The sequence below is a fragment of the Pyrus communis genome, chromosome 3 (genome assembly GCF_963583255.1).
Source record: "Pyrus communis chromosome 3, drPyrComm1.1, whole genome shotgun sequence".
In the NCBI taxonomy this organism is placed as follows: Eukaryota; Viridiplantae; Streptophyta; class Magnoliopsida; order Rosales; family Rosaceae; genus Pyrus; species Pyrus communis.
The window spans coordinates 20146457-20173713 of NC_084805.1; the positions used below are offsets into that span (position 1 = coordinate 20146457).

At 38.0% G+C, this 27257-nt stretch overlaps 4 protein-coding genes across 5 annotated transcripts; 1 reads left to right on the forward strand and 3 right to left on the reverse strand.

Annotated features, from left to right (window-relative positions):
- Positions 1-6775: 6775 nt before the first annotated feature.
- LOC137729317 (large ribosomal subunit protein uL10c-like) lies at positions 6776-7685 on the reverse strand. Its single transcript, XM_068468233.1, has one exon. The coding sequence runs from the start codon at positions 7649-7651 to the stop codon at positions 6941-6943; it is 711 nt and encodes a 236-aa protein (XP_068324334.1). The 5' UTR covers positions 7652-7685; the 3' UTR covers positions 6776-6940.
- A 939-nt stretch (positions 7686-8624) lies between these two features.
- On the reverse strand, positions 8625-11017 carry LOC137729316 (rho-N domain-containing protein 1, chloroplastic-like). Of its 2 annotated transcripts, none has more exons than XM_068468231.1 (2): positions 10859-11017; positions 8625-10257 (listed from the first exon to the last, which is right to left on the reverse strand). In XM_068468231.1, the coding sequence occupies exons 1-2, from the start codon at positions 10881-10883 to the stop codon at positions 9062-9064; spliced, it is 1221 nt and encodes a 406-aa protein (XP_068324332.1). In that variant the 5' UTR covers positions 10884-11017; the 3' UTR covers positions 8625-9061. The 2 variants fall into 2 exon arrangements, with proteins under 2 accessions (XP_068324332.1, XP_068324331.1); XM_068468230.1 differs by lacking the exon at positions 10859-11017 and adding an exon at positions 10350-10819.
- A 751-nt stretch (positions 11018-11768) lies between these two features.
- On the reverse strand, positions 11769-15276 carry LOC137729318 (mitochondrial ATP-independent inner membrane protease subunit 2-like). Its single transcript, XM_068468234.1, has 5 exons — positions 14962-15276; positions 13851-14023; positions 12875-13058; positions 12325-12431; positions 11769-12218 (listed from the first exon to the last, which is right to left on the reverse strand). The coding sequence occupies exons 1-5, from the start codon at positions 15031-15033 to the stop codon at positions 12137-12139; spliced, it is 618 nt and encodes a 205-aa protein (XP_068324335.1). The 5' UTR covers positions 15034-15276; the 3' UTR covers positions 11769-12136.
- A 1488-nt stretch (positions 15277-16764) lies between these two features.
- On the forward strand, positions 16765-26350 carry LOC137729315 (structural maintenance of chromosomes protein 1-like). Its single transcript, XM_068468229.1, has 18 exons — positions 16765-17445; positions 18239-18475; positions 19261-19494; positions 19622-19860; positions 20150-20416; positions 20622-20892; positions 21349-21473; positions 21995-22104; positions 22203-22310; positions 22394-22533; positions 23582-23671; positions 23773-23981; positions 24198-24367; positions 24470-24579; positions 24666-25045; positions 25311-25562; positions 25723-25950; positions 26044-26350. The coding sequence occupies exons 1-18, from the start codon at positions 17008-17010 to the stop codon at positions 26090-26092; spliced, it is 3657 nt and encodes a 1218-aa protein (XP_068324330.1). The 5' UTR covers positions 16765-17007; the 3' UTR covers positions 26093-26350.
- Positions 26351-27257: the final 907 nt, after the last annotated feature.

Below are 27257 nucleotides of genomic sequence, written 5' to 3' on the forward strand. Positions count from 1 at the left end.
CACCTATTATATTGTTGTATGTATTTATCGAAAAAAAAATCAGGAATCAGAATAATTTAAATACGCATATTAGTAAACAACGCAAATATCAATTTATTATATAAAGGGAGACAATTTGAAGTTTGGAAGATATGTAATGCTTTTATATAAGCTACACAATCTAAAATAAAGGGGTGACAACAAATTATTCAAGATTCAAAAGGAGGTTGTAGAATTGGGATAAAGTTGGGTGACCAAATATCTAACAACTATCAATACTTCTTTAAATATAGGCGATGGGGGAGTATGACGAGATAATAGTGATGATTGGTTGGATGGGTTTTCGGTCAATTTAAGCAAAGAGTAGGTGGTTGATGCTGAAATTTGGGAGCTTTATTTTGGCCTACAGCTTGCAGTAAACAAAAGTGTTTTAAGCCTTGTGTAGAGATGGACTCGGCTATAGTGGTTAATTTAGTTAACATTATAACTAATACCAAGTTACCAACTTTCATCTTATTGTCAACATTATTGATCATTGCAGACAATTTATAGTATGCATAACGGATTTCGAGTTGGTTCATGTCTACTGGGAGAAGAACGTTGTGGCGGACGACCTTGCCAACTGGAGATTTAATATGAATCTTGGGTACCACTATTTTGAGAATCCACCTGAATAGATTATAACTCATTTATTTGATAACATAATCGGAGTCTCTGGGATTTTGTAATAATTTATTGAGTTAGCTTTGGAGTGATCTACCCCATTATGTAACAAAAAAAAAAATTATAACTTAATTTATAGATGTCACCTACTCCAATTAATCTCATGTTATGATCTATTAACTATAATTAAGGATATATAAAATATGATTTAGAATTTCAGCTGTTATGCCACTTCACTTGCCTCCTAGCTAGAAAGCAGAGAATAAGTGAGACTCATACCTGCCCAACCGAAATAAATCTAATTTGTTTTGTTTTTTACCCCCAATTTTAACCATAAGATGATTAGTTTTAAGACAAAAATTAGTAACTTATTTAATGAATGATTACAACCTATATGCTATTTGGAAAAAAAAAAAAAAATATATATATATATATATATATATATATATATATGAAGAACATGGATAATTTCCCTGAGAAAATTAGTTGATTTCAGCTTTGCTAATTAAAAGCATGGGATTTTCTATAAGATTCATGTCAAACGATACCAAACAAGAAGTTGTGATGGGGCATCTCCTTGTATTTTCATACATGGTAAATATTACCCTGGAAAATCACTTCCTAAACTAATGAAATGTTACTTGTAGGGCTAAAACTTACCTTTAACCAGGTGTATATGTCTACATGTCTGTCGGTTGAGGGTAGAGAAAAGAAGTTGTATGAATGTATGTAACTCGTTCCAAGAAAGTTTAATCGCAATTGAATGAAGGGTAGGTGAATGTTAGATTGTAGCCCGTGATGAACAGAGTACATATGTGCATGTGCATGTGGCTTTGCTCAGTGCCTAGATTGCATTATTATTGTACAACATTTTGGTCATCTTTAACTTTGGAGCGAGATTTGACAGTGAGCCCATACCAATGACTACAAGCTGTCAATCTTTCATGTCTTTAAAAGTTTTAACTACCAAGTAAGGGTTTTTGGAGAAAATTTTGAGTAGAATTGTCTAATTTGTAACTACTCTTATTATAAGTGACACGATTGACGTGAACTCGAATGAAATTAAAATATTAAAAAGTTTCAAAATTTATAAGAAGTGCTCTATGAATAACGAGATCAGACAATATTACTTAAATTTTTCTCGGAATCAAAATGTTTTCCTTTTTAAAAATTAATTGTTCTCCAAGTTAAGGAGCATATCTGTCACATCCTGGCCTGGACCCCCACCACGTCTCGAGTTCGACTTCACTGTAACACGATATTGTCCGCTTTGGGCCCCAACCATGCCCTCACGGTTTTGTTCTGGAAACTCACACAAGAACTTCTCAGTAGGTCACCCATCATGGAAGTGCTCTCACGCGCTACTCGCTTAACTTTGGAGTTTCAATGAACTCTGAAACCAGTGAGCTCCCAAAAGGACTCGTGCTAGGTAGAGATAAGAATATACATATAAGGCTTACAAGATTCACACCCATGGGCGATGTGGGATCTTACAATCCACCCCCCTTAGGGGCCCGACGTCCTCGTCGGCACACATCCAACTAGGGATTAACTTTATAATACCAAATTGTCACATCCTAGCCTAGGCTCCCATCACATCCCAGGCTCGACTCTACTATAGCACGATATTGTCCGCTTTGGGCCTCAACCACGCCATCACGATTTTGTTTTTGAGAACTCACACGAGAACTTCCCAGTGGGTCACCCATCATGGGAGTGCTCTCGTGCGCTACTCACTTAACTTCGGAGTTCCGATGAACTCCGAAGCCAGTGAGTTCCCAAAAGGCCTCGTGCTAGGTAGAAATGAGAATATACATATAAGGCTTACATGATCCACACCCCAAAACGATATGGGATATTACAATATCAAAACAATTGTCCTTTCTTCAGGATCTTACATGAGCTGGCTAACCAAACCTAAAACCCCAAAATTAATTGGAGCCCAATTTTTTTGTTGTCCTTTTAAATAATATCTTCACCCTCTTACAAATTTCATCTTCAGAATCCAACCATGATATGGTGTGATATTAGGAAACATAACCATCTTCTTAATAAAAACAAAGGATTTGCATCCACATCTCTAAATAGTGGGCATCTTCACACCCTAATTTGTCTCCAATTCCATCCTATAGATATACTTGTATATTTGATATAGATTGATGGTAGTATATATAGATAAAGACATTGTATATTTATGTTAGGGAATATAATCTTGCGTCGAAAACTTCACTAGATAAATGATATTTATATTGAATGATTTCATTTCTAATTTTACGGAGATCATTTGTGATAAAAACTTAACATTTCCCAAACTATATAGGTGGTCAAGTATAACAATATTAATATAATTAGTAGTGAGTCACGGGTTTGACTCTGAAATTTTGTAATACACGCACACGCATGGTAGGGTTTTATAAATTGGAAAAGCAAACAAAACCATTCTTTTTGTCCTTAATTTGTATAGCAGTCACCATTTGTGAGCTTAAATCCAATAAGCCAGTTGGACCATTCCATATCAGAACGTACATCTTTGGTTTAGGTGTAACTTTCCCTTCCCTTCCGTTCTCATTCAAGAAATAATGCAGCTCTATCTTTCAATTCCCCTTCCATTATTTTGTTTTCCGCTAGCTTAATTATTATTTTACTGCTAAGCAAGTCACTTTATTCCATGAAAAGTTTATCAATATTCTCGTTAAATTGTTATGTGAATAACCACGTGATCACTTTTTTAAGGATATTTTTGTTTAATCAATCCCTTCACTTAACGATGATATTGACAGATTTTTTATGGAATGATTAAAATAATTTATGATGAACAAACTCATACACCAATTCTATCGATTTTCATTATCTTATATCAATCTTATATATTATCTTAACTAAAAAAATCATATTTTATTAGTTTGATAGATCATTACGGCGAAATTTAAAGTACAGACAAGTCATTCACCAGCACGCGAGGCCCTATACTATTAAGTATAGGGTACCCTTTCTATCATCGAACTGACCTTTAAATTACAGAACTGCATTTTGCCGTACAAGCTATGTTGGCATGGTTCCACTTTCAAAGGACAGAATAATTAAAGATTTGGTTCCACATACGGGCATATGGGTAATTCAAGTCTGGATCTTTAGAGCTATGTTTGTGGGAAAGGAATCTCTCGAATCCTTTCCCCTTAATTCTAAGGGTCCATCAATCTGGACAATTAAAATTTGATTCAACGGCTACAAACAGAAGTTTATTTTAAAAGTTATAATAACTTTATCCATTAGATTAAATTTCAATGATCCGAATTAGTGAATTCCTAGAATTAGGAGGAAAGAATATGAAGAGGATCCCCTTCCATGTTTGTAATCAATATTAGTCTAATCAAGCAATCGCATATTTATAGATATAAAAAATGTTAGAATCAATCGTGCACGTGAAAATGAGTTGATTCAACAATTCATGTTGATAGAATTTACAAAATATTAACGACCATAATCAATTAACGTGTGCCAATATAAGTTAATTTCATCATTCATATACTTATGAGACTAACAAAAACTGCCAGAAACAACCGACGAGACTATCGTGGCCCTCCTATTATGGACAAATGTTCAAGTGAGAGTTGTAGGGCAGTCAAAACAAGTTGAAGGAGACCTGTCTTTTATGAAGAGTAGTACTTGGGAAGCCATGTGCATCTGCTTTCACATAGATGGAAGGTAGGGTCCTATGATTTTAGAAGTGCTACTTCTCATGTGATGTTAGAATACACCAGTAAACAGTTGACCTTCCCCACCTCCGTTGAATGAGGATCCTCTCCAGATCCTTTTCGTGAGGATCCTCAAATTGTGTTCGTTCATCGTACATTGTACGACCATAAATTATTTTAAATTAAATATGAATAGTACCTGATAAAAACTGATCGCACGATATACAATGAACATACGCGATTTGGGGATCCCTAGTATCCTCATAAAGAGGATCCGAAGAGGATCCTCCTGGAACTTCATTTTCCCTAAAACTCGGGGCAGGGTGTCCAATCACGTCATATGTGTGACACTTCTTATAAAAGCATGAGACTATATTTTGATTTTATCCGACCCACTATAATCCGTGCAATATGAGATCTGTCCTAGTCCACACCCTACCGAAGTTTCTCTCATATATTTGATATCTATTGCCATTTTCAAATCGTCAATTCCGGATTCTGACTGAGAAACTGTAAACCAAAACTTCTTTCCATTGCACAAACTTGCAGATGACTGTTAAAAATCACATACAAATTGCTACAATTGAATGTTGCTATTTCCTGGTTCATTTAACCATCCACTAATTGTAGCCTCCGAAGATCTGTTTGTACAAACTATCCCCCGCCAACTATAACGACTGTTCTTCTCAGCAGAGCTCCAACCATTTTGTTAATTGTTTCAGAGATCCGGGCAGCGTTAGGAAGTCGGTATATCCACTGCAGCATACTGCAAGCAAGCACTTAATGGCATTACAAATTTCACATATTCCGACGGAGCAGCTTCTGCAGAAGTTTGGGTGGGGCACCGGGGAAGGCATAACCCAAAAGCACAGAAGAAAAGGCAAATACTTTCTTTCAGCAATTACGCAGACCAGTAAATCTCTAACATCTAAATGTGAATCATATGTGACATGATACTTGAAGCAATAATGCGTCCAAATAAAAATAGAACTAAAAACTATATGCGGTCTTTAACAAGGCACCTGAACCTGAAGGATTCCTCTGCATGCAATTGCACAATCACTGAAGTTGTCGCCGGCACTCCCTTGCAAGCTCATATTATTGGGGTTCTGATAAAACATATACAGAAACAGCTCAAATTTTGGCAACACCAAGCAGTTTGGGGTTCATGTGTTTCGTGGATTCTTCCCTTTTCACTGAAGCCACTGTGTGAAAAATACAACCCAGGTCACAACTTTCTCCCCAAAAACGAACTCTATATCGCAATCACAGTTACAATCTAATTATCAACCAGAAAGAAACTTAGTTTTGGAATTGAAAGATTCCAATGACTAAACAGTGGCAAGAGTGTACTAAGCTACTACGAGTTGGGATATGAGGTTGAAGTTCTGGGTTTTGCACGTAATTAACAAAACACAATATCCATCAAATTACAAAAGTTTAAGCTAGGATGTTCAAGATAATAAGAAAAAGATATTCAAAGAAGAATAACTTGTATTTACCAGTTGATTACCTCGAGGCTAGCAACTTCACCGCAAAGACCTTTTAATGGCTTCCACATTTGCTGGAGCTTTGACAATCTCATAGAGTAACTCCGGTTTGGAACATTGTTAGTTAACGAATCAAGATTTTGGATCATCAACTTCTGATTTCAAGAGACACAACCGATTTCAAGCCACAAGGAAAAAAGCACAAGAGCCAAGAAAATAGAAAATGTTTGAAGCTCAGATGGGGTTCTCAATCAATAGTGGCAAGATTGGATTCACATGACCAATATCCGAGACCAAATACGTTGGAATTAATCATTGCTGACTCATTGTATTTTCATTGATCATCACCATACAACACAAATACATAGATATCTAAATCCATGCTGCAAATACAAAGATGATGGTAACAGAATGCTCTCTCACTCCACTCCAGTCATCATACATATGATTCTCCATATTATCAAATCATTTTATCACTCCATCAGCTCCTCACTATCAGGCCTCAACATTAATTTGGTCAAGAAGCAAGAGGGAAGAATAGGGGAGATAGCCGAAATGAATGGTCTCCCAGGACCCAAGCTAAGATGGGAAGGTAACAAGAGAAAAGCTATAGGTATAAGATACTACCTTTCATCCCTTCGCTCCTATATCGCCTCCCCAACAATATCATTCTAACCGACTAAATGGAGTTCTAATGTTCTTGTTAAAGCCCTGTCCGCAAAATCGATGTTAAAATACACTAAGCTATAGATTATGTCATTGCCATTCCATCTACATTACTAAAACACTGGAATTGAATACAAGGAAAACCGAGCGTAATTTCATGCGCTCACAACATTAACTCCGAACATCGTTGTTGTATCTAAGTTACACCAGTGCAAGAATTGTTCTTTAAGCATTGAGCATTCCTAATACAAGTAAATAGCACACATTGTGCACAGATAGCCATAAAATTCAAGATCATTGCTTGCTAAAACTTCAATTGTACATAAATCTACAGCTCGAATATAAACCGCAATCATGCTACAACATCAGAAAAACACCAAAAATCGACAGTTGGGTCTTTCAAGATACACTTACACAGGCTCAAAATCCTCTCCTTTTACCACACCACTATTGCCCCCCGCCGCCGCCTTCCTCCTCCAATTTCTGCACATATGCCTTCAAAAGCATGACCAACTCCCTCGCCGGCGCCTGAATCGTCCCCACCAAGCTCGACGCGGGACTATTCAACGTCCCAAGCAACTTAGCGTAAATCTCCGCCCTCGTCGGCATTGTCTCTAGCTGCTTAAAGTCTCCAGGCCCGTAAAACTTCCCTTCGAAAACCGCCCCGGTGAAGTCGTTGCTGTCGAGCTTCTTCTCCTTCTGGAAATCCCTGTAGGGCTTAATGGCCGGCGGGATTTCCTCGCTGTGGACGAACATCCAGGCGTTCATCCCCGTCATGCACGGCTTCAGCGCCTCCCACGGCGTCCCCTCGATTGCCTTGTAGACCAGGGTGTTCTTCGCCACAATGAGCTTGGTGGTTTCCGGCAGGACTTTCCGGAGGTCTTGGAATTGCTTGACGGTGAGGCCCTTGTAGCGGATGCCGGCCATGAGGTGGCAGTTCTCGAGGTTTTCTTTGATGGTCTCGACGGTCTGTTCCTTTTTGGTGCGGGAGATGGCGGAGCGGATTGTGGGGAGGCGGTGGTGGTGGCGGGCGGGGCGGGGAGCGAGGGAGAGAAATGGGTTTGTGGCGGGTCGGGTCAGGAGGGATTTGGGTTGGGTTTGGGTTAGGGGGGTTGATGGGAGTTTGGAGGAATGGAAGCTGAAGAGAGTGGCTTCCATGGTTGTCGAAGAACAGAGAGTAGGGAGGGAGAGTGTGCTCGCCTTATCTTATCCATGTGCAATTTTTGAGAAGGGGTAGGGTGGGAAATTTGCGTGAATACTGTGGAAATTTGGGAAAGTTCCCCTTAAGTTTTAGGTAATTTTACTTGTATCCCAATTCCTAATTGGCATGAACTAAATTGAATCAGGCCAAAAAAGGGAATCGGACCGGCTCAGATCGGTTCGGATTTTGAAACACTTTAACCCCAATTCCCCATTGGTGTGGAAAACTAGTTTCAAATTCCAACAACTTCTGAGATGGAAAATACTCAGCTCCTTCTTGTGAAAAAAAATTATAATTTGACGTATATGTATAAACTTTGTTGTTGATTAATGAATTATTTTAGCATAGGCAGTACCATATAATGAGGAACGAGTGATGCTAGAGATGTCGTCTGCTTAAATCATATTTTGTAGATCACATGATGTGACAGTTGATAGTTTGATTCTTTCTTTTATTTAAATAAGAAATTTAATCTCTTAAGGTTTACAAAATTTGGTCAACAATGTTTCTCTCTAGCATTTTTCAATGAGGACTTACATTTGCACAATAGTGCTCTTTAGAGAAACTCAGTTTGTCCCAAAAAGCTTAAGAACTCGTTTGGAAGTGTTTTTGGTAAAAATATTTTTGAAACCAATGAATTCTTGAAAAGCACCTGAAGTACGTTCTATAAGAAATACTTTTTGAAACCCAAAAGTAGTTTATCTAAAAGAACTTCAGTCGTCTTAAAAGCCCTTCCATACGAGCCTCAAAGTCTATTTTTTGCTTGTTTTCATCTTTGGTGATTGCTTTGTATGATTAGGCCTTCCACAGGTCGATTTTTTTTCAAGTTTGAGTTCTATAAATTAGAATCAAACTCACACAGTGCTCCGAAAAAATTGAAGCCAACGTGAGTGTGTCCAATTGTTCAGTACAATATATGCATCTCGTGCATTTGATTCTTATTATATAAGCGGCATTCAACTATTAAACTCACACCACCGCAATACAACTGTATAAGAAGTCCTTAAGATTGTTTGGGACAATAAATCATGGACTCCAACGGTCTGTAAAAACAGAATATGCAGGTAGTTTGTGAAGGAAACTACAACGAATTTTATCACCAATTTTACAGAGAGCAACATTTAAGCTACAATAAACCAGAATCTGACATATTTTCCACAGGATGAAAACCCTCTACGAAAACAGATACAAAAAAAGGACCAATCCCATCGCGGCGAGACCATCCTGTGCTTGAAAAAGACCCTCCAAAACTGGAAAAGCTAAACACACTCTCAATTCTCAACAACGATTCAGAGGCCCGAATATAAAATGGTGAAAAATTATCTGAAACTATATTAAGATGTCAGCGGTATACCATGCATCACGAATCAAACTGTGTTCCCGCTTAGCAACTCCAAAAGCTCAGCCTTCTTCATCTTCGAATACCCTTTTACACCTCGAGACTTTGCTAGTACCCTCAATTCTGGCAGCTTCAATGTACTCAAATCCCTACTTTCAACACGTTCTCCTTTGTTCTCATCGTCTTCAATTAGAGGTTCTTCAGGACCCAAAATCTCATCTTCTGAAGTCTCGTCCTCTAACAACTGAACAATCTCAGGCTCCGGCTCAGGTTCAGGCTCAAATTCAAACTCAGTATCATGCTCGGGCATAGGGTCAAGTTCTGCCTCCAACTCAAGCTCTGGCTCAGGCTCAGGCTCAGGCTCTGGTTTAGGAACTCTCTCAACATGATTCTTCTTTATTTTCCCAGTTGAATTCACATGTGGCACCGAGTTGCCTGTGTGATCATCCTCAGAATAAATGGCCTGGTATGTTAACCGAGGAATGGGAGACTTGCGTTGGAAATTCGAAGCAGGCCTGCTGAAGGAGGCAGTAGGTTCTTCAACATCATCCTTCAAAAGGTTATTTGAATCAAAAGGAGCTTTGTTATTTGAATCAAAAGATGCTGTGTTTTTTCTTTCACCATATCGGGCATTCTTTTCTGGTTGGTCCAACGTGAAGTCCTTGTTGCTGCTGCCACTGTTGCTGTTTCTCTTTGATTGCTCAACCGAGTGCTTTCTTAACAGGTTGAGGAGGGAATCCACAGTCGCATTCTCTTTACCATGCCCTTGTGAAGCTTCAACCTTCCTTTCTTCTTTAACTGCACTTCTCTCCCGAAGTTGAGCCTGGACCTTCCGGAACAGCTCAACAATCTCTTTTTCTCTAGGTCCAGGGGATGCAGTGGCCCCAAACTTTGTGTTACTTGAAAGGGAGACCGATGGCCCATTTTTAGAAGACAGCATATCAGATTCATCAAAGTTATCAAAGCCATCTCTTTCTTCACTTTTCCTATTCCTGCTCCGGGAGTACCCATGTCTGTTTTGCCTTGGAAACTCTGGATTTCTATTACGACCACCAGAACTCGCTCTGCACGTAAAGGATACCCCCTTGTAAGCACCTTTTGGTGATCCATAACTGACCTGTGACTTGGACTTATGGTTGAAACGAGAAGAGCAGGGATATAAAGGGGCTACCCTTCCGGAAATTCCAGAACACGGAAGACATTTGGCATCTGATGGTCCATGACCTGGAATAAAACCACCATCACCAAAAATCACAACGCAATAAACCTAATCATAAAAATGAAAGCTCCGAGCAATATCCACAACCCCAATTCACCTTCTCGTGCTTGAAAATATTTTTCATAAGAGACCACTCTTATTCTATCCCTCATGTGCAAACAATACCCCCCACGCACCGAAAAAGGTACAGATTTTGCGTTCCTCATAACTGAACTCTTCCTTAGAATTCAAATGCAGCTAGCAGTAATCACTATAACTCCAAAGGAAATACAAGACTGAAATCAAGTAGCAGATTAAAATAAAAATTCGAGCGAACAACAGGAGAGCTAACTCTCTCTATAAACCATCTGTTACATGCAAGCGCTATACATACAAAATCATTTCAACAAACACCTGCTGGGAACTCTAACCAAAATGTTAAATTTTCAAAAATAAACAAACAAACAAACACGAATACTCCAATTTCTAAGAAAAATACGAACGAAACCAATCAATATTACGACAACCCATATCTTAAAAATAATAAATGGAAATGGAAATAGCTTCGAAATTCCAGCCAATTGTGGAAACCCAGCAGAGTTTTGTTTGGGTTTATGAGAAGCTCACCGATGATATGAACGCCCTGTAACATTTCTAGGGAGGTGAGGGACTGAGAAGGAGAGTTTTCAGGTCAGTCGTCAATGGCGGATTTGCATTTTCTGGCGTGCTTGCTGGTGGTGTAGCTCCCTCCAAGTGTTTGTCACTTCGGCTTTGCTAAACCCTATAGCGCCATTGATAAGGGACTCGTTCGGTATTATGGCTCTGAGGTTTTGAGGCGGTTCAGTCGTGGGTCGAATCGGGTCATTTGACCCGATTGTCTAGCTTTTCCATAGGCCCAGTGTTGCCTGGCCCAGTTTTATTTTCTGACTAATTTGATAAAAAGTCAATTACATATAAGGTTGCAAGTGGCCCTTTACTACAGTGGTGGAAAGAAGTCAAGTCATTACATGACGTCATGGGTCTAAACCCCGTTGGTGGGGCTAATCTAAAAAAATCTATCATTTGACGAAAAAAAAAATACGTATAAAATTAGGTCAGTTGACCAAGTCAGTGCGGGTCACTTTTTAACTCAAGTTTGAACCTATCTTTTCAGAGATTAAATAGGTTAGGATAAAATATTGTCTCGCTACATCCTGAACTAACGCGCTTATGTAACAGTTCAGTTATTTTTAAGTGATTTCCATTAATGCCTCCGTTAGTTTAACCGTCAAGTTAACTTCTTTTTTTCCCTTACGTTTGCGCATATACCGGGTCTATGTGAGGCAAGCTTATTAAGTGCCCAGTGAAAATAATAGCAGTTGACTTGATAATTCGACGAGGCAAAGCTCAATTTCATAACACGTTTAACAAGTTTTATGCTCGTCGCAGTGAAAATAAAGCAAAAATGGAACTTGTAGAAACACACGAAAGTATATTCCGCCGGAAGGACCAACCAACCTCATGATGCATGAAACTAAAGACATGCCAAGGATTTAAATATAGGTCCAAAAACTTGACAAAACCTTGATTTTCTTCTTTCTCTCAGGTAGTTTTTCAGAGTACAGCGCTGTTCTAAACTTCGTCAAAAGACAAATACCGTTCTAAACTCAGAGTCGTTACAGGCCGCTTCTGTATTCTTCAGCAAAAACAAAACGCGACGTCACTGAAGTAGGAGAACCTGAACAACCACCATAAACTTACAACCATCGCACGACTCAAGAACAACTAGAAATTCCATCTTTATTTTTCTTCTTGGTACTCGAAACAAGGGGAAGAACAGAGAAAGACGAAAAATGATCCAATAAGCAATTGGGAGGAAAATAGATACAAACCAAACGAGTAGTCATTGCTTTATGAGGACATACTTCAGGCTTTGTGGTTTTTTGCCATCTCATCGACATCCAATTCAACTTCCAGAACCGGTGTATCCTTTCGCATGCTAGAACGGCTGGACAAAGAATATAACAAACACAAATATTAATCCCTACAGAACTTCTTGTCGTATAAAAGAAAGATGAGTTAAGCAGATTTAGATTTAGTTTTGAGTAACTCGCCTGTTCTGCACGGGGCCATGATCCACAGCTGTTCGTAAACAATATATGACTCTGCCAACTATGTCTGTCATGGAAACTGGCCCAAACTTTCGACTGTCATTGGCTTCCTGCCAGATATAAGAATGAATATTTATCCATCTGTGCCCATTCAATTCAAGTAATGCCATATGGATAATGTCATAATTCACCCTAATTGCATGCATATGTCCAAGCTAAAACACGTCAAAATGCTGAATTGTCAATTTAGTCCAAAATCTAAACACGAGGAGGGAGGGGAGAGATAATCCTGAATATCTCCTTAAATAAAGGGATGTTGCTCGAGTTACGCTTAAATATTTGATAGATGTTACAACAAATAGATGGCAATCAACACATTCTACTAAGCGTTACATGTTGATGTAACGATGACAATATACTCAGCCCCTGTGCTATAGCTATTTCCAAATACTAAAACATAAAAGAAAACTGTGGATGGACTCATACAAGAATTGTGCAGACTGTGCAGTAACCGAGCAAATATACTTATCAAAATTCTGAATGTGGCATGTACCTTGGGCTTCAAACTTTCATTATCAGCCAACACCCAGCATTCATCCTTATCAAGGACAAAAGGCTCATCTTTTTCATCGGTGGACAGCATTTCATACCCTTCAATTGCAGCCAATCTTCTCACCAGGTAATTATCGGGTTTCTCAGGGTCCTTCAAGACAACTACATCCCCAACAAAAACACGCCTGTCAGATATACACAAGGATGTCAATTGAGCTGTAAGGGAACCATAAATTCACATACATCAATATGAAAAAGAAAATGAAATTGCTACACATAGAGGTATTAATATCTGAATTAACAGGTAATGATCAAAGCAGGACTCAGCTTGGGAACGTCTTTAGAAGAATGACAGGCAGTACACAGTGTCACAGCATGATTAAGCACCAGAAAGTTTATCATTAAAACCATGTGAGAATTTAGAGCGCAAGTTGAATAAAAGTTTACCTTACAGGCTAAGGGTCTGCTTTAACAGTATAGAGAGACTCAATACGACCGACTGAGCCAAGAGCTCATATGCAAAAACTTCAACTTGCTATCTATCCATGCACAGAGATAACACAGGCAACCAAAGTGGGTCGCAGTCAATTTATGACTAATTGAAGCCTTTCCAAAACTGCACCTAAGTCCTAAACTGAAAAAGTATAAATCTTAAAGAAAAGTGCCCTAACTGCTCATCATCACAAGAGTAAACTAGATTTAATTTACTATCCACAAGGTGCTGAAGGCATTTATGACATCACAGTTCCTCACATGAAACACAAGTCTCTCATAAGAAGTTGATCTGGGGCCAACAACATAACAACAACTGGTTTGTTCTTTTAGATGCACGATCTTAGATTATTAGATAAAATGGTTAAACTGGTCCTGAGAGCATCTTTCGGAAGAATGATATTTATATTCAAGCACAAAAAATAATAGAAAAAGGGAATCAAACTTGCAAAAAGAAGAGAGGACGAATTTAAATTGGTAATTACTTTGGATCTGCAGCTGGTATCTTCCGGACAAGAAGAGTTCCACTTTGCGCGCCTATACTAGGGGCCATCTCCTCTCCCTTATTCCAATGCAAGTACGTCAGCCTTCCCTGAAATAGATTTTTCCAAACGGCATCACCTAGCTCCTTGTCTGTGATTTGACCTCTTTGATAGCTCTGCAATACATGAAAACTTTTGTCATAAAAACGTACAAGAAAAATATAAAACAAAAGGCATTTATAAAGCTTTCAGACTTAACTATAACCATGTGCGAAATGGAAGTAAGAAAACTGTCCTTAAAATTACAGAAGACCAGAAGTAAATTAAGCGTTATTTGACCATCTAAACCATCTGACAAGACAAATACTAATAACAACTATGAAAGGATCACCCACATTACATATCTTGCTCACCCCAAGTTACATGTGAAAAACTATGAGGGAGATAACTGGCTCCACGGTTTCACAATTGATCTTGAACATTTAAGAAATGCGCATCAAAAGCTTGTTCTTTTGACAATGCGATATTCTAATAAACTACTCTAATCTACAGGGAGGGGGCAGGGACACTGCCATGGCCAACTGGCCTAACCCAAAACAACTATAAATCTAACTTCACCAAAAGTAGTGAACATTACTGAATATTTCTCCATAGTATTTGTCAATCTTTTCAAATACCTTCGGATAGGCCAAAAGTAACAGTTTTGAAGCTAAACTAAGCATCTAAATGCACCTTCAACATACACACAATATTTCTCTGTTAACACCCGAAATCATACACAATATCTATTCCAAAAAAAACATCACTGTAATTGAGAACACAAAACATTGAGAAAACCCACGAATACCCTTATTCAGAACACCATTTTCACACAAAATCACAAAACTACCAAAACAATATCGTTCTCAAAAAACCCAATACAACCCATCCACCTAAACCCAAAATCTAAAAACCCCAATATTTGCTTTAACCTTCCATGGCAACAATCTTACAACGGGCAATCTTGAAACGGTCTACAAACAAAACCCAGAAGGGTAAACATCGAAAATTGGAAGAGAGAGAGAGAGAGAGAGAGAGAGAGAGAGAGAGAGAGAGAGAGAGAGGAGAGAAGGACCTTCCAGCTGAGCGTGGCAGAGTACTCAAGCTTGTGGGCTATGTACCGGAACCAGGTGGAGAGGGAAACCATCGCAGAGAGACGACCGCCAGCAGCTTCGAGTTGTTGTTGTTGCACGAGATATATGCGTCGTCAAGCCGCTGTAGCTTTGGGCATTTCCTCCTTCGCCTTTCCCTTTTTCTTAAACCCCCAGAATTAAAAATAAAATAAAAACTTGATCTTTTTTGGTATTGGGAAATTTTGGTTTCGTGGGCTCTCGCTAATCGCAAGTTCGCAGCTCTTAACGATGATGGATTGGCATTGGCGTTCAATCCAATGATAATCAAATGAACGCTCTACTCAGATTTGTTGGAAATCAGTATATTAAACGACATGCCGTTTCAACTCATATGGCAGTATATTAAACGACATGCCGTTTCAACTCATATGGTGGTTACCTCTTCATTTAGGGTTTCTTGACTCTTTTACAAAATTAAGATTGCAACCAATGCATTGTCTTCAAAGGAGGTGTTGAGAGGGAGCGAAGGTGCAGTCGCACAGAGCCTTAAATTTGAAGGGGTCTCTAAAATTTTTGTCATTTAATATTATGTAATAATGTTTTATATTTAAAAAAATTGTTTTTGTTAGCACTTTAAAATCTCTCTGTGCACCTCTTATAAGAGTAATTGTTTTCCTTTCTATATATAAAAATTTGGAGTACAATGAGGTATTTTGTGTGCCAATAACAACACTCTAAAAACAATATTTTTTTTTTCAATTTAATAATGTTATATGTTTAAGTGAAACTTCAAAGTTAAGAGTTTTGAAGTTTTTCGTTTCATGTTTGGTTGTTTAAGAATTAACTGCTTTTGATTACTTAGTGAAGGTTATGTTTGTAACTCTTTTTACTGATGATTAATGACATTTGTAAACTTTCAATTGCTAAAATTTGTTTTGATTTAAGTGATTGTTTTCTAGCATCAATCCTCTTTTTTCTTTTTCTGTTTTCAAAAAAAAAAATACTATCTTAAGGAGGTTGCCACTTAGTACTATGGTATAATAGTATTCATCTTTAATTGTAAGTGAGAGGTCTTATATTTGATTCTCACTAAAGGCGAATTTGAACCATATTATTGCTAGCCCATGGTGAGACTAAGGCCACCTCCTTCCCGTTAATACAAATAATATCGTTTGCTAAAAAAAATCTTAAGGAGGGGCCCCTTTACAAATTTCGCACAGGGTCTCCGAAATCTCAAAGACAGCCCTGATTTGTCTTAATGATTTTATCGATTTGATGAATGTTTATTATGTGTCAAAACAGGGAATCAATTAATCAATATATGCTTGTTATATGGCGTGCTTAGTTAAATAATATTCTAGTATAATGAGAATTTAAGTTAAAATACGTAACAAAGAACAATACCACTGCATTATAACACTATTAGTTAAAGATTTTTACTTCTTACATACCTTTTTAATTTTTGATTATCAAATCAAATAAATTAAAGAAAACTGATGATAAAAAATTAATAAAAATGCGTAAGAGGTAAAAATTAGTACGTTAATAACATTTTCCCTTAGTAAAATTAGGCAAGAAAGCTAGAAAGGGACCAAAACACAAATAATCTTACCTTTGATTTACAAAATACCAAAAACCAACCAAAAAATTGGACCTACTAAAAATCCAAAACGGCAACGTCGATTAGCGTTTTAAAAAATCCAAAACGGCAACGTCGATTAGCGTTTTAAAAAATCCAAAACGGCAACGTCGTTTAGCGTTTTAATGCAGCGAAGTGGAAAATGTCAATACGCCCTTCGATCATGGTCGGGTCCCTGGTTAGTTCCACCACTTCAGCAAAACTCCCCTTCTCCCGCCAATTCCCCTCCTCCTCCGACTTTCAATTTCCCTCCATTTTCCCAGGAAAATCGCACTTCGTTTTCCCGGAAAATATCAAGCTTCTGTAAATTTTCTCCCTCTGCTACTAATCACTGAAGCCCTAGCTTCAATTTTCAGAATCGCCCTAAATCTCCACTTTTTCCCAAACCCTAGTTTTGCTTCGACCGGCCATGCCGTCCCTGGTCTCTCAGGGCAAAATCCTCCGCCTGGAGCTTGAAAACTTCAAGTCCTATAAGGGCTTCCAGACCATCGGCCCCTTCTACGACTTCACGGCGATTATTGGGCCCAATGGCGCTGGAAAGTCCAACCTCATGGACGCCATAAGCTTCGTCCTCGGCGTGCGGACGGGCCACCTCCGTGGGGCCCAGCTGAAGGACCTGATCTATGCCTTCGACGACAAGGAGAAGGACCAGAAGGGCCGCAGGGCCTTTGTCCGCTTGGTTTACCAGCTGGACAATGGGTCGGAGCTCCAGTTCACCCGAGCCATTACCGGCGGAGCGGGCAGCGAGTACCGCATCGATGGGGCGTCTGTGACGTGGGAAGAGTACAATGCGAAGCTCAGGTCTCTTGGGATTCTTGTCAAGGCGCGGAATTTCCTCGTCTTTCAGGTTAATTTAAAAGACCAAATGCTTTCGAATTTCACAGTTCCTGATATGTAATGTGAGCTTAGGGTACTTCATTTCTCTGTTCGATTTAATTTTTTTATCAATCATCTTGTCAGAGGTCTTGCTGATGTTTGGCAACTGAAAATTTGGAGTTGAACAAGGGAGAGATTTTTAGTATTGGGTATACAAGCCGGTAGTCCACATGTCATAATACAAGCAGAGAAAATGATATATTTTTACGTGTCCCTCCGCTTATTTTGTGACACGTGGAGTGCCCACTTAAATACCGGGCACTTGAAAAAATTTCTTTGAATAAGGAGGGAAAGGAAATGGAAATATATCTATTTATTTTCAAATGCATATGACTTCTCAGAAACTATTGAAATGTATGCGACTCCATGTAGACTTCAATTTTGAAATTGCAATTAGGATTTCATTTCCCTGTATAGTTTCCAACTTTCCGTCACTGTACATTTATCGTTGAGTCGTATGTAGTGGCGGAGTTAGTACCGTGGGTTTCATCTTATTTGCATTGGAGAGTATATTCATTCTAGGCCAAAGGGGGAAAATGAGTAGTCATAGTCATAAAAGGGAAAAAAATGAGTGGTCATTGGAGTGTCGAGCCATTACCTAACGGGTATCTAACTGTTATAGGAAGTTTATAAGCATGCTAAACAGTGCCTTGTTCACTAGTTTTCAAATACTGTTAAGATATATTGGAGCTCTTACGGTGGTTCTGATATGTGCATAGGAAGTTAGGGGTGACTTCTAACTACCTTTTATCTTTTTATTTTAGGGCGATGTGGAGTCCATTGCCTCGAAAAATCCCAAGGAACTCACTGCACTTCTTGAGCAGATATCTGGGTCTGATGAACTCAAGAGAGACTATGAAAAATATGAAGAAGAAAAATCCGAAGCTGAACAAAAAGCAAGTCTTGTTTATCAGAGAAAGAGAACAATAGTATTGGAGAGGAGGCAAAAGAAAGAACAAAAAGAAGAAGCTGAGAAACACCTCCGCCTGCAAGATCAACTGGTGCGCATCTCAAAGTTTCTTTGCTGGTTTCATGCATGTGCACATGTGCTGCGGCTGCTTTTGCATATACATGCATGAATACATGGGTTACATTTACATATGTCTGCATTCACGGATGTATATGCATGTTTTGCCTTAATACCTTATCTGTTTTAGCTGCAGAATTGCAGTTAGTTGTCCTTGAAAATGTTTAAGTTTTATAATTATTTGGATTCTCACAAACTGAATGCTTAATATTTCTAGCTTGCCATCCCTTAACCAAACACACACACACACACACACACACAAGGGAAGAATAGTACAAAGACAAATTGAATGCTTAATATTTCTACCTTGCCATCCCTTAAACAAACACACACACACACAAAGGGAAGAATAGTACAAAGACAAACTGAACACAGAGGTAGGCTGAAATTTCATGCCCTTAGGGGATTATGTAATTCAGGAAAGAGCATATCAAATGGGCCTTGCAAGGACTTGGTTCTTCCTTTCTCTCTCGCTCAAACACACATACACAATCACTCACTTGCCCACTCACTCACACACACAGACTATCCGTCTTGTGTCCACATGGTAGTATTGTGTGTGGGCATACACAAGACTTGAGTGTAGGCTAGGTGGGGAATTCCTTAATATGTCAAACTTTTCTCCATGCTAAATTTTGGTTTTGAAGTTTGTTATTTATACAAGTTTAATAGCTTTAAGTGTTTTCCATTGAATGTTCTGCCTCATAGTTTCTAACAGTTGTAATATGCTGATTGTATGATTATCTATTTGACGTGCAGAAATCTTTGAAGAAAGAACATTCTTTATGGCAATTGTTCAACATAGAAAATGATATTGCAAAAATGACTGAGGAGCTTGAAGCTGAAAAGAAAAGCCGTGAACAAGTTATGCAAGAAATTGATGAGTTTCAGCTAGAAGCAAACAATAAGAAGAAAGAACAAGCAAAATATCTGAAAGAGATTGCACAATGTGAAAAGAAGATTTCAGATAGAAATAATAAACTTGACAAAAGTGTGAGTTTCCTTGGCTTCAACAGGACATAGAAAATTCACTTGAGATCCATGTTAATGAAAATGAGTTTATTTTGAGCTGAAGAGGAAAAAATTATTGGTCATCTAATATTGTTTTTTCTGTTTGCAGCAACCAGACCTTCTGAAACTGAAAGAGGAAATGTCTCGTATAAATGCAAAAATCAAGAAAAGTGAGAAGGAGCTAGCTAAGAAGGAACAAGAAAGGAAAAGACATAAAGAGGATATAAAGCAGCTCCAGAAGGGCATACATGATCTGACTGCAAAACTAGAAGATTTACATGAAAAAGGCCGAGATAGTGGCGACAAACTGAAGTTAGATGATACTGAATTAAGGGAATATTTTCGAATGTAAGTGTTTGTCAATCCTGCTTTATATGGCTAGTATATCTGATTCTGATGGTAGTCTGGCTCTTTACTCTTATTCAACTAAAATATAGTTTCCTGGGGCCAAATACAATGTTTTATTTATTTATTTTTTTTTTCAAGTTTAAGCTGAGGAATGAACTTGTTGCCCTGCGTACCCTTTTCTTTTTGGACTTGTTTAGTTACATTCATTTAACCATTGTGCTTTCTCAGTTCTCTAGAGTTTCTCTTCATGATATGGTTTTCTAAATTGTCATGGAAATGCTGATGACAGCAAGGAAGATGCTGGGATGAAAACTGCAAAGCTAAGAGATGAGAAAGAGGTTCTGGATAGGCAACAACATGCTGATCTTGAAGCTCAAAAGAATTTGGAAGAAAATCTTCAACAGTTGAGAAGTCGCGAGGCTGAATTAGAGGAACAAGAGGAACAAATGCAAACAAGGCAGAAAAAAATTAAAGAAAATTCTGCGAAACATAGGGATGAAGCTAAAAATCTGGATAATGAACTGCGTGCCATGCAATCTAAAAATTCACAGGCCAGGTTATTCAGCTTGCCTGTATGCTTCTCTATTTTATGTATATATGTGTATGTAGGCTCTGGCAGGTGTATCTTGCTGCCACCCTATTCTCTTATGTGTTGATTTGGTTGTGTTTTATATTTTGTCGTTTTGTTTGGTTGTTTTACCAGAAATTAAGACAAGAAAGCGTTGAATTCATGTTTCCATTGTCTTTTTTGGTGCATACAGAACAAAATATGAAAATCTGAAGTCAAAAATTGATGAAATAGAAAAGCAACTGCGGGAATTGAAGGCTGACAGATATGAGAATGAGAGAGATTCCAGGTTGTCTCAAGCAGTCGAGACTCTCAAACGCCTGTTTCACGGTGTCCATGGTCGTATGACTGAACTCTGTAGGCCAACACAAAAAAAGTATAACCTTGCTGTTACTGTTGCCATGGGTAAATTTATGGATGCCGTTGTAGTTGAGGATGAACAAACGGGAAAGGAATGCATCAAGGTGATTTATGATCTTATAAGCTTAACCTTTCATAGTGTGTTTATCTAAATTATACTGTTGACATCAAGAATCAATACATTGCTTTTGTATTTTATCGGTTATTTTAACATTTTTTTGCTTCATATTCACTGAGAATTGTTGAACCATAAAATGTGATTGGCCCCTGAGCATGGATGAGGCATCCTGTAGCTGTTAACTAGCCTACTGTTTGCATACTGAATACTTGAGGGCATTTCATCTTCTTGCTTTGAATGCGGTCCTCTCCTTCTAGGAAAAGCAGATGCTTATTTTCCTTTTCAATTTCCATGTACGTAGTTGCTAGTTGTGTTTGTGTTGAATACAAATATCTGGGTTGTTTATTGGTTTATTGACTAGTCATCACTGGATTCATGGGTTGACAAAACTTTTGAAGTATGTAAATGCAATTCTGGTACTGATCCTTTTACATCCCTGCAGTATTTGAAAGAACAAAGGCTTCCTCCTCAGACATTCATACCTCTTCAGTCTGTTCGTGTGAAGCCCGTAATGGAGAGATTGCGCAATTTAGGTGGTACTGCAAAGCTGATCTTTGATGTAGTCCAATATCCTTTAGCAATGCAATACTTCTATAATCCTGTCTTCTGGTAATGATCTTACAGTACAGTAGCCTGGGTATTTTGTTTGCGTCAGTGTCCATGGCTGCTTGAATCAGTTTATGGGCATTTTGATTGCAAAAGTTCTCGAGTCCTGTCTTTTTCAGGTGCTCCATTCTGGTCAGCTGACAATTCTCCCTACTCGTGATTTCATGTGCATGTTTTTCTTCTTTCATCTTCAGTAATGTTTCCATCATGTGACTCCCTTACTCTTGTCGCCCAAAAGGAATTTGAGTTACTTAACTGATGATAAAACCTTTTGGCACTTCTCCACATTTTCGGCACATCTGCATGTTTTCTGGTGACTGTTGTCAACTTGTTGCTGTTGGTTATGTCATGATTATGCCATGCTATATTTTATGTGTGTTGGCCTCTATTCTTTTTGTTTTGGTTTCATTGTGAGATAAAACTGTGATTATTCATGAAAATCTGAAAAAGCTTCTATGGTTTGTGGACTTAACAAATCACACATTTGATCCTGCCTTGGAGAAGGCAATTCTTTTTGCTGTTGGCAATACTCTTGTCTGTGATGAACTTGATGAGGCTAAGCGTCTCAGCTGGACTGGCGAGAGGTTCAAAGGTAATTAGCTTCTGTTTGTAAAAAATTTCACATTGTGTATTAAATCATGTTCCTATTGAATTAGATCTTTACCTTTTTATGTTTCCTATATAAATTAGTTGTAACTGTTGATGGAATTCTGCTTGCGAAATCCGGCACAATGACTGGCGGTACCAGTGGTGGAATGGAAGCAAGGTCAAAACAGTGGGATGATAAAAAAGTTGAAGGTTGTTTTTGCATTTTCATATTGTTTTAATTTGATTTTTTTTGGGATTATTTTGGATGTGGCTTTAACGTTTTTGTTCTGTAGGATTGAAGAAGAAGAAAGAACAGTTTGAGTCAGAGTTGGAAGAGCTGGGGTCAATTAGAGAGATGCAGATAAAAGAGTCTGAGACAACTGGTAGAATTAGTGGACTTCAAAAAAAGATCCAGTATGCAGAGATTGAGAAGGTAAATCCATCGAATTCTCTTCCATTCTACAGATGAAGGCTTGTCTGAATGGTTTTAATTGTTAGTTTTTCATGCTTTGAAGCTTTAAGTATGTTGGCAATAGGTATTTACTTTTGCATCCATACCCACTTTTCATCTTGTTTTGGTCCCTCGGCTAGGTTATTGCTGCTCGGGTCCTTGAACTTTTGTTTAGCGGTTAGCATATAATTGTTTTATATAACATTCTGAAAATGGCTTGAGAATCTGGCATAACTTGGGTGGGATATAAATTCTTTTGAAATCTTGACATTTGATTTTGTTGGTATCAAGTAATGTGACCCATACTCCATATCCAGAAGGGAAGATGGACGTTGAAAAATTAGAGCTGTTGCTACGTGTTATTGTATGTGAGTTGAAAAATAAAATATGATCTTTAGATATGGAATTGTGGAAAGGTGTGGCCAGTTTCAAATATTTGAAATAAGTAGGTTTTATTTTGAATTCAGTTAGATAATTTTATATTTTGGCATAGGTCAATGGGCATTCCACTTTCTAGCATAGGTCAATTGAATCATTTATCCTCTTCAATTAAGGTCAATACAAACATTTTTTCTCTCCATCTAAGATGAGAGAAAATCGGTCAAGGTGGTTTGGACATGTGAAACAAAGACCTACAGACGCTCCGATTAGAAGATGTGATTACAAGACAAAGACTCAGGGCCAAAGGGGTAGAGGAAGACCTAGGAAGACTTGGAAAGAGACTCTAAGAAAAGACTTGGACCACTTGGATCTAACGGAAGACATGGCACAAAATTGAGCGCAGTGGCATTCTAGGATTCATTAGCCGACCCATCTTAGTGTGATGAGGCTTTGTTGTTGTATTGACCTCTCACTCAATCCTAATTTTTCTCCCCATCTAAGGTCAAATTACCCCTTTATTTTATTTGTTTTAGGTGGGTTGGGGTGGAGGTGTACTGTATGCACTGCAAAATGACATTGCTATTTCTGGATTTTATCTTATACAATGATTATTTTTGGCGGATGACAAATAAGACAATTTTTGTTGCAGAAAAGCATTAAGGACAAACTTGCAACCTTGGCACGGGAAAAGCAGAATATAAAAGAAGAGATTGATCGCAGCAGTCCTGAACTTCTCAAGGTTTTTTGTTTTGATTTTTCTAAGACAAGGCTTGTCATCTAGTTTATTGCAATATTTGAATTCAAGCCTGTAGTACCAGCAGTTTTCAATTTTTCTTGCAGTTAAAGCAAGCTGTAGATAAGCGAAGCAAGGAAATCAATAAGCTTGAGAAGAGGATAAATGAAATTGTTGACAGAATCTACAAAGATTTTAGTAGATCTGTTGGGGTGGCAAACATCCGTGAGTACGAGGAAAATCAACTCAAGGCTTCCCAATATATGGCTGAAGAGAGGCTTAGTTTGAGTAGTCAGCTGTCAAAGTTGAAGTACCAGTACGTCCTTGCCTCCCCCTCCATTTATCCCTCAATTCAATACATGCAAAAATCAACTTAGATGTCAGTTTAAACCTGTTAAGAGTTTCATTTCCTTCATTTCGTAATATCTTTTTGGAATCAACAGGTTCCTCATTTTTTATTTACTAGTTGTATGGCAGCCGTGGCACTCACTCAGATTATATGATGCAATACTTTTATTTTTCTTTCTTACAGGTTAGAGTATGAGCAAAACCGGGACATGGAATCACGAATTAACGAACTCCAAGATTCTATTAGTAAATTTAAAAAAGCTTTAGAACGGGTTCAGAAGGAAGAGGCTGCAGCCAAGTCAGCAGCAGAAAAAGCTTCTGGTGAGATCGATCGTTGGAAGGAAGAAATACAAGGTATGAAATGGGACCATATTGTTTTCCAAGAAATTAAATTTTGAAGCTTCTATTCAATCAGCCCGAGATTTAGTTCTTAATATGTCTCTTCCTATTCGTTAGAATGGAAATCCAAGTCAGAAGGGTGTGAAAAGGAAATCCAAGAATGGAACAAGAGGGGTTCTACAGCTACAACAAGTTTATCCAAACTTAATCGACAGATACACGCTAAGGTTGGAGTTCAGTTCTGTTTTTACCAGTTGTGTACCTTGTTCTAGGTAAATTTAAAAGGCTTACGTATGTTTTTCTCACCTTACAGGAGTCACAGATTGAGCAGCTGATGTCACAGAAGCAGGAAATAGTAGAGAAATGTGAATTGGAACAAATAAACCTCCCCATCATCTCAGACCCAATGGAGACTGATTCCTCCACAATGGGCCCATTTTTTGATTTTAGTCAGTTAAACAAGTCTCATGTGCGGGACAGAAGGCCATCTGAACGGGAGAAGCTTGAGGTGGATTTCAAGCAAAAAATGGATGCCGTAATTTCAGAAATTGAAAAAACAGCTCCAAATTTGAAGGCCCTGGACCAATATGAGGCTATAAAAGAAAAGGAAAGAGCTGTAACTGAAGAGTTTGAAGTGGCTAGAATAGAAGAGAAGGAAAAAGCTGATCTGTTTAACTCAGTTAAGCAGAAGAGGTACTAATTGCTTCTACGCTATTACCAGATAAAACACAACTCAGTGGATGAAAGATGATTGACAATTTGACATGCAATTCTGCTCTGTTAAATAGATGTTTTCTATAGGATAAGAACGAGAAAGAGAAATTTTTAATTTTCCACTTCTGAAAAGTAGCAGTATTTTATTGTTTTATGGTGATTTCCTGCAACACCTACCATCTGTTCTGTGGCCTTGGATTGTAATGCAACTAGCATGCTTGTTTTCTTGTTTTGGTCAATGCAGGTACGAGTTGTTTATGGATGCCTTCCAACATATTTCCAATAGTATTGATAAGATATACAAACAACTCACAAAGAGCAACACACATCCACTGGGTGGGACGGCATATTTAAATTTGGAAAATGAAGATGATCCATTTTTACATGGCATCAAGTACACTGCTATGCCCCCAACAAAGCGCTTTCGTGATATGGAACAATTATCTGGCGGTGAGAAAACTGTTGCAGCATTGGCATTACTCTTTTCCATACACAGGTGCATCTCTTAACTCTTTACGAATGGAAAAGTTTTTACCTTTTAAGTGTTTCAGACTTTTGCACATGAAAGTTTTGGGATGGAACTTACTATGTATATGGAGATCGCCACAATACTAATGTATATTAATAGTTCTCTTTCCTCTTATACACGGGTTCAGTTTTAGGCCTTCACCGTTTTTCATACTGGATGAAGTCGATGCTGCACTAGATAACTTGAATGTTGCTAAGGTTGCTGGATTCATCCGTTCAAAGTCACGTGAAGGAGCCAGGGCTAACCAAGATGATGAGGGAGGCGGTGGTTTTCAGAGCATTGTAATCTCTCTAAAAGATAGTTTCTACGACAAGGCTGATGCTTTAGTTGGGGTTTACAGGGACTGCGAAAGGAGGTGAGCTTCACATGATACTATGAACATCATTAAATTTTCACAATTCACTTTATACGGTTTAGTAATGCACTAACTGTGTTTTATTTATTGCAGCTGTTCGGAAACTCTGACATTTGACCTGACCAAGTATCGGGAGTCGTGATACAGCTACTCCAGGCTTCAGATAGATAACCATGCTTATGATGTAGATACAGATCGTTTCGTTGACATTTGATGTAATCGCTGTACATAAAGATTCTAAGATTTGTGTGACTGTTGTGATTGTTCTTTTATAATTAGGTATGGAATTCGGCAGATAGATTCTTATGTGTTAGGCATGTAAAAATGACTCCTTTTGGTTATGTTTGATTTCGAGCCGCGTAATGTTTTATTTTTCCGCAAAGCAATAATCCTTACATTATTTACTGTTCTTTTATGTTTTTCTTTTGGGGAGAGGTTCTGCAATTTTCATTTTACCTCTTGCACTCTTCTCTTAATTACGTCCCTTGATTGTCTTTTAATATGTTCCGCTGTATGTCCCGAAAGAAAGAGGAGAGTATATAAGACCAAATGAATGTCCCAACGTGTGGTCGTCTTGAGGCCCAAACCACCGTTAGGCATGCTTAGGCAAATGCTCATGCCTAATGAGATTGACTGTACTAGGGGTTGCTTGGGGATGTTTATGTAGAAATTAAGTCTCCTCATAAGGGCTTTTGTTGAAAGTTTTGTCATAATCACACAAAACATTTTGTTTGTTTGTTTTTTTTTTTTTTTTTTTTTTTTTTAAATTTTAATAAATGGTATTTACACTAAGGGGAAGAGGGTAGGCTTAGCCTTACAATGTATTAGTACTAATGTGGTTCAAATACAATGGGTCAGTAATAATGTAGTTCAAATTCGTTTTTGGTGAAAATCGAATCTAAGGTCATTTACTTATAAGTGAAGGAATACCATTAGACTGTAATATCAAGTGGCTACAAAACATTTTATTAAAATACCATTTGAAAGTGTCTTTAGGAAAATCATTGAACCGTATTTCTAAAGCACTAAAAAGTGTGTAATCCAGTCATTTTTAGATTCTGCATAACACATAAGGTCCTTTTATTCATCCGAAAGCGTTTTTAACCTCTTCTAAAAGCTTAGCACTGTGGCCACTTAGTTCTACGGTCTAGTGGTATTTCTCGAACCAAATTATATGACTAGCACATTGTGAGATTTAGTGTAGATAATATCAAATGTATTAAGAAAAAACCTGGCATTGGTACAAATAATTTTAGTAGTATTCTTCTTCAGTTGTAGGTAGGAGGTCTCAAATTTGATTGCTACAA

Coding starts and splice junctions, on each gene's coding strand:
- LOC137729317 (XM_068468233.1), bottom strand. CDS start 7,651: ATGGAAGCCACTCTCTTCAGCTTCCATTCCTCCAAACTCCCATCAACC.
- LOC137729316 (XM_068468230.1), bottom strand. CDS start 10,458: ATGAGGAACGCAAAATCTGTACCTTTTTCGGTGCGTGGGGGGTATTGT. Junction 10,258..10,349: donor ATATTTTCAAGCACGAGAAG/GTGAATTGGGGT, acceptor GTTTTATTCCAG/GTCATGGACCATCAGATGCC.
- LOC137729318 (XM_068468234.1), bottom strand. CDS start 15,033: ATGGTTTCCCTCTCCACCTGGTTCCGGTACATAGCCCACAAGCTTGAG. Junction 13,059..13,850: donor ATACCAGCTGCAGATCCAAA/GTAATTACCAAT, acceptor TATATCTGACAG/GCGTGTTTTTGTTGGGGATG. Junction 12,432..12,874: donor ATGAAAGTTTGAAGCCCAAG/GTACATGCCACA, acceptor TATATCTGGCAG/GAAGCCAATGACAGTCGAAA.
- LOC137729315 (XM_068468229.1), top strand. CDS start 17,008: ATGCCGTCCCTGGTCTCTCAGGGCAAAATCCTCCGCCTGGAGCTTGAA. Junction 22,534..23,581: donor AGTATGCAGAGATTGAGAAG/GTAAATCCATCG, acceptor TTTTTGTTGCAG/AAAAGCATTAAGGACAAACT. Junction 23,982..24,197: donor CTGTCAAAGTTGAAGTACCA/GTACGTCCTTGC, acceptor TCTTTCTTACAG/GTTAGAGTATGAGCAAAACC.